This window comes from Osmia lignaria, chromosome 7, assembly GCF_051020975.1.
Source record: "Osmia lignaria lignaria isolate PbOS001 chromosome 7, iyOsmLign1, whole genome shotgun sequence".
Lineage (NCBI taxonomy): Eukaryota > Metazoa > Arthropoda > Insecta > Hymenoptera > Megachilidae > Osmia > Osmia lignaria.
In genome coordinates, this window is record NC_135038.1 from 9,652,075 (window position 1) to 9,666,036 (window position 13,962).

At 39.8% G+C, this 13,962-nt stretch overlaps 1 protein-coding gene across 1 annotated transcript in view; it reads left to right on the top strand.

Moving 5' to 3' along the window:
• The window catches only part of IRSp53 (Insulin receptor substrate 53 kDa), a 135,558-nt gene extending 123,898 nt beyond the window's left edge, over positions 1-11,660 (top strand). The window contains exons 11-14 of the mRNA XM_034324360.2: positions 402-504; positions 1,480-1,720; positions 2,298-2,476; positions 3,630-11,660. Of these exons, the coding sequence (XP_034180251.2) occupies positions 402-504; positions 1,480-1,720; positions 2,298-2,476; positions 3,630-5,829 (2,723 nt within the window). The 3' untranslated portion in view covers positions 5,830-11,660. The remainder of the gene's footprint in view (positions 1-401; positions 505-1,479; positions 1,721-2,297; positions 2,477-3,629) is intronic.
• Positions 11,661-13,962: the final 2,302 nt, after the last annotated feature.

The window sequence follows — 13,962 nt, forward strand, 5'->3', positions numbered from 1 at the left end:
AGAGCACCTTGAACTACCGTCTAATACTAATAGACACTTCGACAGAACGAAGCAGGGGTGGACTGGGACTTAGATGTTTATCGAGAGATTGGTGACATGATGGGTCTTAATTTTAATTAATTACACCCCAAAATCCTTAAGGGACCACCGAGAATTTTTGATAACTCCCAATAGCTAGTCTGCCTCTGGGATGAAGAGTGCAAATTTTTATATAAAATATTTCGGTAAAATGTTTTTAAAAAAAAATATATGCAATTTGTAGAGTATCTATGATAAGCCAAATCTAATGGAATATTATGACCCACAAAAATCCCTCGGAACTATAATTTCTTATCGTTGGACCCCTTTAGCAAATAGGAGTCATAAATGATACTTATGTTTCACCGAAATTGCCTTATTAGGAGATCGTCAGAAGGGCTGGCAATTTGGGGAGAATCTGCGCACGCAAAGCTCCGGATGGTTCCCACTGGCGTACACAGAAATTATTATCGACGATAGTCTGGGGTAAGTTAACCGAGGCAGGAAAGTCTGCGCTTCCGTTCGCTTGGACCGAACGATATCAGAACAGATCTTGTTACGATGGTTCGTTGCTAACAATTGCACCGGACCGAACGCAATTACGCTAATCTAGAACGATAACGGCCAATGGCCGATGTCGATACGGCTATTCCCCATTAAACGTACTCGTCTTGGTGTTATTGTTGCATCCACTCTCCTAAATCTCATTGTTATAGTTCTCCAACTATACTATGGCGACAGAAATTTAATGTCAAAATCTCTTGAAGTCGAATTACCTTGAATTATCGATTGTTTCTATTTTGTACACTCGTGATAAAATGTGAAAATCTTAATTTTGACGATATTGATATTAAAAGTAATTTAGAAAAAAATTATATAATTTTTAATTATATTAGAATAACAAGGTAAATGAGCGAGCTCGAGGAAGGGGTAGAAATCTGGGACATGAAGAAACCTATAGCGAGGGCCCGGTATTTCGCAACCTGGGGATTTTTCCTGAGGAAGTGTGAATTGTTCGGGAGTGTATTTGAGCTTTTAAATGATCCCCCACTGAAAAATCAAGCAATTTCATCACACTGCTTTGTCGCTGATGATTTCTCAATTTTTCAGATCTCTTTTTTAAATTGAATATTTTTCAAACTGAATATGTTTGTGCAACTATTTTCCCTTAATAAATAATCAACGTTCTAACTTTATTAGTTAATTATATTTACCTAAAAAACTTGTTTCTGAAATGTTGAAAATTTGTCAAGGTTAACTTATCATTTGAAATAAATTAGAATGAAACCAAAGTATAATTGAATCCATTGAAAATCAAACGATCGATAAAAGTCAATTGCTGAACGATATAGAATCTTCCGTGACAAACTACGCTGTTATCCCTTGACGTTTTCAACGATTCAGATTCAATCAATGTCGTTAGCGTTATCACTAAAATCAAATGTACGATAACACGTGAAGATCGCCGAGTCACGGTGCAAACAATGGTCGCGCAACGGAGCCACAGGCAATCCCACCCTGTAAGCCTCCACCCTCTCGGCCGCCAGTGACACCGAGCAGTATGGATGAAGTGTCGAGTGGATTCCATGGGGTAGGAAACAACGTCAACAACAGTAACAACAACAGCAACAACTCTACTAATGTACAGAATAGCAACAGTTCTCACAATTTGGCGACACCCACTGCACGTCAGACTAAACCGGTGAGAATAAATCATATTTCTCGCCAACTAAAATTATAATTGTGCCTTGATGCAAAAAGTATCGATACTAGCAGTTAAAAAATTGATATTTAAATAATTTCTGACATCGAAGTTTCTACCGTTTCAACTTTATTTTCTAATATAAAAAATAAAGAATTAACCCTCGAACGGCGGACCATGGAGAGAGCCCTAATTTTAATTTTATCTTATATTTCGTTTCCTAAATTTGGCATTGTTTTTAATGAGATATTTAGTCCGGTTCTAATACGACACTATAAAGAAAATTCATCGAAATCTTCAAACTACTCGAAGGAACGGAAAGGGTAATACTTCAAAAATTTACTTCATTCTTCTTCTGGCTTTCAAATCTCGGGGCCATAACGACCAGATGGAGTATCAAAGTTGCAGGAAAGTTAAGAATCTTCAAAGTAGTAACGAGCACCAAAGATGTTCAACTTTACAGAGAAACTTTATAAACTGGAATTTAATGCAATTTAAAACTAGCACAATCGTACCTCGCGAATTACACCTATGACAAATCTTTTATATGAAATGAATTTTTCATATTGCATCGTAGATCCGTCCATCTGGCACGTTGCCCACTGTTTTGGCCGGCGGCCGCAGGATACAACCACCTGCTCCGCCCGTTCCACCCCCTCAAGTTGTCACGTCTCTTCACAGCAGCAACGACAGTGGTTTCTCAAATGAACCACCAGCTCAACCTGACATTGATTATAGCGACGACGAGGCTATGAGGTAAGCGATCATTATGAAATTTTATTTGGAATACCCTGAAGAATTTAATCCAATGGTTCTCAACCTTTCTATCACTATGTTAGAGTATTATAGAATGCTAATCTAGGATGGTATCATAATAGAAATCAAAATTTTTAAATTTGCAAGAATTATTGAAAAATTTAATAATAATGACAGAAAATGATAACTTGCAATAGAATATCTGCCTTGAATTTTTCTCTTGAAATCCTAAAATTCATCCCTGGTTGAGAACCATTGTTCTAACCGAGTATTCGTCGAGGGTAGTCGACAATGGTTGACAAACTTGTAGAAACGCTTTTGCCTGTCTGACTCGTGTACTTTAAGCTTTGTATATTTTGTTCCTGCTGTAAACATTTCCGGTCGTCTTGGTAGTCGGTATCTGTCTAATCAATGTACAGGTGAAAATTAGATCGTAGATAAGTAGCTTCTTATTATAAATCTAACGACCTCCTTTAATGTTTCATTCTGGTAGAAAAGTAAATTCTACGTTTACGTGCATGCGTATAATTTATGGATTCCATTAATTTGTATAATTTCCAATAAATTTCAATTTATTTTTAAAATCCACTAATAATCCTCTGTGCTTGGATTACTTGTACAAAGCTTCCATTTCTTTGTTATTTCACCTTGGTCTCTAGTTTCTCTACAGAACAGAATTTAGAATATTTCCAAGTTCAAAGGATTATCGTGACATTGAAAGAAGAATTGAATAAAAAATTCTTAATGAAATAAAAAGAAACGATATCACGGTTACACCCCCCTGAAATATCGATAAACGCCCGACCCAGTGCGCTTGTTTTCAAAGTCACGACGTTGTTTTCTCTCCTGATTTGTAGATTCCGCATGCGTTATCGTGGTCGATGGAAATAAAATACGTCGTGGTGGTGGCTCATTCACCTCTCCGGGCTCCCGGCGATGCCAGCAACCATGTATTCCCCATCCTTGGCTATCATAAAAGTCCGCGACCACAAAGCTCGAACAACCGCATAACTAATCATCCTATCCACCGTATACTCTTGGCTCTTGGTTCTCTCTTCTCTCTCCGTACGCTGCACTCTTCTCTTCTCTTTCTCTCTCTCTCTCTCTCTCTCTCTCTTTTTTTTACTCATCCCGAGCCCGAACGAAAACGCAGACAACGACGAAGAAAGCCTCGCGCCGATAGAATAACCGAGGTGGTGAAGCAGCATCAGAAGGAGGAGAAGTCGAACAGCAAGGACTGGGAGAACGATTCGTGGAAGACGATACCGAGGGACGAGAAGAGCTGGCATCTCTACAGAACCGCGATGGACCTATGGGCGGAATCGAACGCGAATCAGAGCAACGAGAACGGTGACACCAGGTACGCATCGAATCGGCATTACGACAGCCAGGAACGCAAGAACAGAGAATTCTCCGATCGCGGCACCATGGAGAACGGACCGTCAAGAAAGTCCGGGAAAAAGCCGGCGGAAAGGTCGCAGAAGAACGACTACGAGAATCGTGGCAGGGTGAATTCGAGCCACAAGAGCAAGATGATGAGCAACGAGGAGCAATCCAGAAAGCCAACCAGAAGAAACAACGAACAGCTCGAGCAAGATCGTCGCGAGGCAAAGAGAACGAAGGAACAGGAGGAGAGTGAAGAGGAGATCGAATTAGAGGAGGAAGAAGAAGACGCTTACAGCGGCAGGATGGAGTACCAGAAGTACGAGGGTAAAAAGTATTACGGCGACAGAACGGACGGGCAAGAACGTAATTCTCGTCGCGGTTACCATCCGTTACCTCAGGAAGAATCGAAATACGAAAACGAGAAGACCTCCTCGGCCTCGTCATCGGCTACCGACGACGAGAGTACCATTACCATCCCGGAGACAGGTAGGAAGGTGGAGCACATAGCTCAGAAACTGGAACAAACCGCGCAGAAGTACGCGCGGGAGCACAGCCCTCCGAAGTTTATCGAAAGAAGGAACGATTACAGGAGTCTCGAACGCAGGGAGGAGAAGCAACCTCCCCCGCCTTACGAGAGGTACAACGACTGCGAGAGAAACCGTGCGCCGCAGAGGTTCGACCGAGAGAGGGAACGTTACATGGAGAAACCGTCCGCGACGAGCCAGAAGAGCTCGACTTACGAAAGGGAGAGGACGTTCGAGAAGAATCCCGACAGGAACAGGAACATCGAGCGAGCGTCGAGTCGTCGCTTCGAGAGACCAAGACCTCCGTCCGAGGAGGCGCCGGAGAGACCGACGGAGCCTCGTAGCCTTTACAGAGAGCGTCGTTACTCCGACAAAGAGGAAGCCATCTACGGTGAGACGAAATTCGTTCGGGAGACCGTGTCGGTGGACAAGGAGCGTGGCTACGAGTCGAACTTCGAGACGAAACTGGAAAGGACCAAGGTGATCGAGAGGCACGGTTATCAGAACGCCCTGGTCCAAGGGAATCTCCAGAAGTTCCAGAGAAACGGGCCCCACAGTTTGGAGAAGAACGACACGAACAACAATACCCTGAAGGATGAGAACAGGAAGCCTTTGCTGCCGCGTCAGACGACCGCGGTTGGACACTTGATACAAACAGGCAGAGCCTTCGACGTGGACTCCAAGAGTCCTAAATTGGTGAAGAGGACCAAGTCCTTCTGGAGGTTCAGGAGAGACTCCGAGGTGTTGGAGGGTATGGCACTCTGGCAGCACAGATCGCTGGTCGATATCCCGAAGATGATCAAGAAGGAATCGAAAGAGGACAACGCTAGCTCCGAGGAGACTAAGAAACATACCCCCGAAGGTAGCCCGACGTCTCGTCAGAGTCTGGAGAAGAGGAACAGCGACGTGACGATCACGAATGATCCGCGTCAGGAGGAACCGAAACCTGCCGAAAGAATCCACGTGCCGGACAAGTCCGATTACTTCGAGGACTTTCCGACTCCGGCGGAGCGACCGAAAGCCGTCGAGAGATCCGAGTACAGGATGCATCAGGAGGAGAGATCTTATTTCATGGGGAATGTTTCGCGAAAGGCGATCATTGAGAAGGAACGGAAGCGCAGTATGGAAGCGAAACGAAACATGATCGTGGCGGAGCTGAAGGAGAACAACGAGGCTAAGAGGAACGAGAGGAGGAAGAAGTATACGGACGACGAGGATGGTTTGACACAGAATTTCAGCGAAACCGAGGCATCCGACGAGGAGTCCACGTACAGTTGCATCGTCGTCAAGGACCAAACGGTGGCTGAGAAGACCCTTCTTCCCAGGACCAAGCTACGCAGGGACTCTGATCGGGAAAGGGATAAGAATACCTGCGGACCCTGGTACGACCTCTGGGGCGTGGACGCCTCGGTGAACAAAAAGAAGAAGAAGAAGCAGCAATAAATTTATTATCTCTTCCGTATGGTTCGACTTGTTGAAATTGATAGATATATCAGCGTATACGAGAGTTGATCACGTTTCAAAGTTTATCCACGTTGTTCGTTGAACGAAGTTGAAGAGTATAAAAAGGAGACTACCGGGTTGGATGAGATCCTGATGATTGAAGTTCGTTTTTATAATTTCATCCTTAAGATTTTGTTTTTAAGTTTATCGTTACGTTCTGTTTTTATTATCATTACCTAGACCTTGTGTACCCGAATCTGGAGGTGCTGCTATTGATACCTTATCGATACCTAACGATGTATTGATAATATCGTTAAGAAGGAGGAGTGGTTGAGATAGAATTTAATTCCTTCTCACGTTAAGTTCTACTTTGCCCGCTTCCATTCACCTTAACGATGTTTTAACAATATTATCGATAATATCGTATCGATGGCGGTAGCTCTACGAAAATCGATAATCGCACCACGAATGACCGTTCGCCAGTCTTCCACGTAGAGCTATTTTCCCATTGCTTCCCGAAACGTTTAAACCTACCGTTTGTTTGCAAGTGTGTATACCGTTTTTCTTCTTGTTTGATATTGTTTGCGCTTTCGTCGACGCTTGTTTGTAATCAGTTAGAACGTGTTGACGTTAAACGCGCGATGGTGGAGTGCATCAGAATGCGTCCGATATTTTGACGCGTGTTGACGTGCAGCCTGTTATTTCGATGGAAAAAAACAACGTTATGGATGATACTTCAATCGTAACTCTTGTTCGATCTGTCGTTACAGGATGCTGCAACGGTTCGTTGATGCTTTGATCGAGTACAAAGTGCTACATATACGATAATTCTCGTAATAATGGCGCAATCGTTTCACTTTCGCGTGATTGTTTTTCGATGACGGATAATTTGAAAACGATCTCAATATTTCCGGCTTACGTTCTCTATTTCGTTTCATGGAAAATTGATCCGCGACGCGTGAACACCAAGGGGTTTCAAATATCAGTGGAATACAAATTTCAACTTCGAACAATCTGAACTTTTCAAGTGTTTCAATTTTGAATCGTACCAAATATTTATTTCAAATAGCCAAGTGTATCATTTGGGGAAGTGAATTTTATTATTATTATTGGTATTTTTGCAATATGAAATTCTAATACTTTGAATATTTTAATGATCAGAACAAAGGAAATTCGAAGTTATCTCAATTAATTTAAAATTTTACAATCTTAGTTCAATGTTAATTAAAATAGATGTGCCAGGGTCCGAAACTATTGGGTCGGACTTGCATTGTTCGAGCCGGGTTGACTCGAATTCTTATGCATATATATTTGGAAAGGCGAACAATTCTGATTCGATTCGATTCGCCCCAACCCGATCCAATCTGGTACATATATTCAGTTTCTCGCACACCTCTAATGATTAGCCTTCAAATGATCCACTGCATTCAAAGGTTCAAAACCCCTCCAACTTATTTCTAATTGAAAGGAATTAATATGTCATTTCCTATGAATTTTTTTGTTATCAAAGATCAATGAATGCATAAATAATTACATGCTCGCGTTTAAGAACAACTATGCAAATTAGTTTTGCGTTAACGACAGGACAATTCGAACGTGGAATGTTATTATCCGTATAGTCACTTGCTAATTACGCAAACTAGCTTCCGGTTTTGATTGAAATAACTAGACACACTGTTACTGTTCATTTGCATATTGCATGTAAATGTCAGGAAAATTTCAATTCCGTTCGCAGATCTATGCTCGTTTAATACTTGACATTATTTCCTATTAGCTGGATTTTGCAGTTATTGAATCAGTAAAATCATTGTTAAAAAATTTTATAGTCTTTATCGAATAATTCGTGTATCTGTACAGCTTGAAGTTTTGTTTGCAAAACGCTTTGTTTTGTTAAATTTCGTTGCTTCCGTTCCGATAGAATTCGAACAGTAATTCTTTTGTTTCTCTGGTAATTCTCCAAGGACCTCTTTCTATTTTATTTACGTTTGCGTTCCGCATGAAATATCGTGTCAATGTTTGCCCAATTGTTACACGCTGTTCTTTGTTACGCTACAACGCAGATTTGCAACAACAGAGAAATTTTATAAACGTTCAAATAGCCTTTCTTCCCGATTATTGCCGAAATTTACGAACAACGATTCAAGGGATTTTTGCATAAAAATAACCAGTACTTTTTCTTTAAGCAAATGCAAATTTTTAAATATTCAGAAAATGGAAATCCCAAGGAATATTAAAATTATTTATGTTGACTTATATTTTCAAAATAGGAATTTAAAATATTACATTTTTCGTGGTACCTAGATTGATCACGAAAGGGTCAATTCCATTGGCGTAATTATGTCAGGGTGGACCTAATTGTAAAATTCCAAAATTCTATGATTAAAAAATTCCGAAGTTCTAAAGTTCCAAAACTCCAAAATTCTAAAATTCTCTCATAAAATTTAGGAGAAGCTGAAAGAGCCAAATCTAATAAAGCTAAGGAACCTAGGTCCGTCTCAAAAAACATCCTAATTACGCCAATAATTAACTCAACGTTTTTACAATCCCTTAAATCATTGCATCGTAATCGCAGACTTTCAGTCGACCAAAGTTTCAATAACAATTGCGTACAGTTTGTTAAATTCGATTGACCATTCCATTTTTCCAGGACAAATATATTCGCAACGGTAAAGCTGCGCAAAACGAAGACGAACGATCGCTCGGCACCGGCCTTATCATGAGATAAGCTCTTCATCTAGATTACATTCCTCGCGTGTAATGTTAGATGTACCAACAAAAGAGGGTGCCTCTCTGTTCGAGAGACAACAGTTCCTTTTATGAAAAAGCTTCTGAAGCGAGAGATTCCGAGATCTTTCACGGCGTGGATGTCCGTCCAACGAACACGTCTCACTTGAATCCTCTATGACTATTCTTTCTGAACAACAAACACGAGTATTCCGTCAACATTCACCGACAGTTTTTCCCTGGAAAAATCGTTCAACTCGCAATATCCATACTTTTTCAAGATATTCAATTGAATTTCGAGGGACCATTATGCAATCAATAACTACACGTTTTCATACAAGATCTAAGAAAAAATCCTTTCTGTTAATTGTCATAGAGGATTGAAGTATAGTATTAGAATCAAAGGACCAGAAAATTATTTGTTTCATTCAGGTAAGACATTCCATTTAGAGAATTGCTTTGCTGAGACATAAAGTATGGACTTTTATTATCTGATGGCAGGGGTGGACTGACCATCGGGAATTCAGGAAAATATCTGGTAGGCCTAATTAATTAAAATTAGTACCCCTCGTGTCGCGAATCTCCAGGTACAAATTAAAGTCCCAATTCACCCCTGTCTGATGATCTTTAACGTAATTTTTAAAGCACGATCCTACGAGGATTGAACATCTTTTATCGCATCAATCCAGTCTGAATCGTCCATTTCGACATCCAATTCGATTTGTTACATCTCTCTTCTCAACGATTCTCGCGCGACAATCTATTATTTTTATCGAGCTTTCGATACATTCGCGCTTGCAACGACGGTTTATTTCCGGCCAAGTTAATCCTCGATGCCGTTTCCACTTCTCCCACGACTGTGTATCGTATCGTCACGGAATGAAAAGTTTCATTCTGGATGTCGTAAAAGCTGCTTTACATTCGTGTTCACGGGTTAAGGATCGTAAAGTTTCACTTCTCATTTTTTTCTCCCATCCCCTTATTTTCCCTGTCGAGCAAACACCCAACCCTGTTCGTCAAGCTCGCTTTCGCGTTGCGAGGCTTTTTCCTTGGCGAACGTCGTCGCTTTCTTCGACTTGGTCGGCCGTGAAAAAATAAACCCCGAAGAAGAAAGAAGCAAGCATCCCTGATGGTTTTTCCCTTTTTCTTCTGCGTACGAGAATCGTGCGTTGTCTCCAGGGGGTTGCTTTCCAGTTCTGGTGACTTTTGTTAACTCCACGCCCGTTCTCCACCCCCTTTCTTCCTTATTTCACACTTCGTGTTTATACTTCGAGCACGTACTGTATACTACAGTCGAAATGATTTTAGGTACTCAAATTTTTGTACCAAGAATAACAACAGATTGTTGAAGGGATTGTTTTAGTTTAAAATGTTTGTTCTAATATTATATAATTAATGTGAAAGAGAAAGAAATAGACTCTACCATTATTCACTACTATTCACAAAATAATACTGCCATTTTATTCTAACAGTAAGCACTCATGTTTTGAGAATTGTATTCTTTAGATTTTCCAAGCAGTGGCGTAACTAGACGACAGAGTGGATCTGGAATCCCGAAAATGTGGATTTTAATTCTAATTTTAGAATTTTCTAATTTCAGAATTCCAAAATTTTAGTATTTCCAAATTTCAAAACTCTACAAGTCCAAAATTTCAGAATTTTTAAATGTAAAATTTCCCAAATTTCAGAATCCAAAAATTTCCAATTAATCTGGAAATTCCAGAATTTCAAAATTCCTGAAGAACCAGGCCCACCCAAGAAAAAAGTTCTAATTACGCCAAAATCTCCAGATAACTTCGTATCGTAATATTATTAATTTCGAAAGCTTAGTTTGATAGGTTGATTAGAGTAAATCAATGTTTCGTATAATTATGATCGTTGACAAGTTGGCAAGTTAAACTTGCGACGAGTTTAGACTATCACGTCGGATTAAATTGTACGGTGTTTTATGTGCCCCTATAAAATAATCAAACACACAAACGAGACAGAATACTGCCAGACATACATAGATACACACAGAAAGAATTGTACTCGTAAATACCGGGGGACCCAAACATCGTTCCCTGTTGTCACAAAATTTTTATTGCGAACCTACTCGCGTATACTGCCAGTCATTTCCAGCGTTTCTCGATACTCGAAATAGCCTTCGACCGATCGAATGGCTTTCCAGTTCATCAACGAAGTATGTACGATAGTCGTAAAACATCGATCGAATATCCGTAAGCAATGTAGGCAATGGGAAAACACCTAGAGCGATAATTAACCCCACGGTCATTCCTAGGTGCCCTAATTCCACGTGGACACGTAATTGTAAATATTCGAATCACCGTCTCGGACACACACGTATTATCGTTCTTCCACATTCAACATGTATTTGTTATACGTCAAACACGTGGACACACTTAGTGTGGGGATTTTCAAAAATTCCAAATTTTTCCTATTAATAAAGAAAATTTATCAAAAGAAGAATATCAATCAAAATTAATATAACATCCTTTTGAGTTTTATTAATATATATTTAGAATCTTTACAATTTTTCTGTAAAGGATCATAGAAATTTTGAAGATCCCTCGTGTAAATTATAATAGCTTTCGAAGAAAATATAAATATAAGTAAGAAATAAAAAAAAAAAAAGGTTTAGGGCAACTTTTTTTGTAACTGCGTTTTAGATAAGCGACGCGAATACAAGCGAGTCCAGAAGATTAAAAAAAAGATGTTAATATATTATAAATATTACATTATACCGGCGAACGTGCCGAAAGGTTAGGGGAAATGCAACGAAACCGGCTCGTTTCATGGAAATCGTGAGAATGATTTTTCTTAGAGAAAAATGTTTGATCAGAGGAACGAGACGGATTCTCGTGCCACTTCCAGTGACACTTTTGGGTAGTCTAGGGAAAGCAAAATGATGAAATTGTTAATAAGAACCATGTATACATGCATATACGTTATATATATTATTATTGTTATTATATTAACGTTTTTTGTGCAATTCTCGTGTATGATTATTTATTTCAACGTCCCCTTGCCAACGTTTCAGGTGAAGATTTACAATGAAGCTGCTTGGAGAAAATAAAGTATTACCAATTTTTTCATTGGCGTAACTTAGATCTTTTAATCTGGAATTTTTAAATTTAGAAAATTTATGGTATTTTAGAATTGGTAAGTTTCAGGATCTTGAAATTTTGGAATTCTGAAGGTTGAAACTTTCGGAATTTCAATCAAATCCAAATTTTTAAAAGAGACAGGTCCACCCTGACCCCTACCTAGTTATGCCAATATAAATTTCTGCATTCAATAACACAATTCATAAAATAATTATATATAATCATTTTTATCAAATCTTAGTTCTTAATTTGATATACTATAAGTGTTATTGTACGATAGTTATATCTTATGAATTCGTGTCATCGAAGAAATAGCTAATCGCCGAAATCGTTCTGTCTGTTTGCTTTTTTTGGAACGCTATCTCTGTTATCCCATGATAATACTTTAATCCAAGATGGCAGCTACATTATTGGACGAAACGCGATATCATCCTGCTTTCCAATCACGAAAGAGGAAAGCCGTTGCTTATCCGTTGGACACGGTAATCTCGCAGGTGAGACCCCGACTTCACCAGGTAGGTATTTTATTGAAGCAATATTGTTCAGACGAACCCAATAGCTACGTTTATTTTTGGGAAACGAGACAATAAACGAACGACGAAAGTTACGATACCTACAAATTATCCGGAAAAAAAAAAAAAAAAATAAACTGAAACCAAATGAAAGATCAAAATCTCCCACAATTTACAAAACAAAAATAAGAATAACAATTCTGTTGAATAATATATATTTGTTTAATTCTCTGATATATTATTCTACTTCAAAGATTAACAAGGCTACACTTCGATACACATTTTATCAATTATTCATCGTACATTGTGAAACAGTTCCCTCTAGGGTGAAAGGGTTAAACGTACCCTCATTGTCTCGTACGAGTCTCCCTACCGAATTAGTCGCGAAAAATCTGGCTGCGAAGTAGTCTAATTTGTTTTTTTCAATCTCTCGGGAACTGTAACGATTAAGCCGGTAACTCGATGGACAGTGACGTCGATAAGAGGGAGACACGCGGGCCGAGGCAGATGATTAAACACAAGGGATCCGTTTGTTTCGCTTTCGCCCGGAGGAATCGGCAAATACGTGAAATTGTGCTCCGCCAATCCGCCGCTGAATCGATTCTGCCATCGCGAAAAATCACGGACACCGTTGAAAAACTGAAATGAAATTTTCGAATTTCCACTAACAACCCAGCAAATTTTCAGCATTTCCCCCGGCAAAATAAAATTCTCTTTATAGATAGGGGATGAAAATAACGAACTAAATATTAAATAATCTGCCCATAATACCACCTTTCCTCTATAATTTTATTAAATATTTACAACACTTCCATTCTAAATAAAAATATCCCAATCGCAATATTCGAAAATCAAATTGCCATATTGAACCCCTTTTGACCCTCTCTTAACTACAATATTAATTACTGATCGGAACGAATCGAGGCAATCAGCGGACCCCTACATTAAATTACACGCTTTATTTGAAGTGAAAACGAAAATCTGTATTAAATTCATACGACAGCCAGTGCGAACGACACCGAGCACCAAGCAACGAAAAACAGCACGTTGGGTGGAACGACGAAAGGGACAACAAAATCACGACTCGTTTTGACGGACCGTTGAAAATCGGTGATTGGCCCGGGCGTATTAATCGACGCAGTCCTGGTAATCGACATATCAAGCCTCTCGACAACGTTCATTACGCGTTGTACACGCAAATTCCCTTACGCGTCCAGAACTGCGCGCCTCTCTATTTGCTTTACTTTGAACCCGTTCCCGATTTGCTATCGAGGTTTTTGGCTTATAGAATGCGTCCAGAGCGGAGCGTATTTGCGAAACGGTTAATTATCATTCGCGTTCTCACTCCTATTCACCTCCGATCGTCTCTCTACGTACACGGCTGTTCGCAGACTGGTTGCAATCGATCAGTACTTTCCCTCCCTGTCATTATTACTCGCCGCTTAATTGGTTCGCCAATTTTTTGTTCCTTTTTCATCTTTTTATTTTTATTTTTTTTTTTTTTCGAACGTACCTCCTTCCGCAGGAAGCACCAGTAGGAAATAGAGTCGCTGATCTGTGGACGATCGATGAAAATTCTGTTATTCTATCCGGGAATTCGATTTCGACACCCAGCGACCGATTGTTCGACCACTGAGACTCGATTAACGTCCTTCCATTATCAAGTGTAACTTTCGAGACAGGTGAATTTCTTTTAAATTCGAAGCGAAAGCCAAAATGGACTGACGTGGTAAAAAAATTTAAAAGCGAATCGTGGACTATGCTGTCCTCGTAAGTAGGGGGAGATCGGG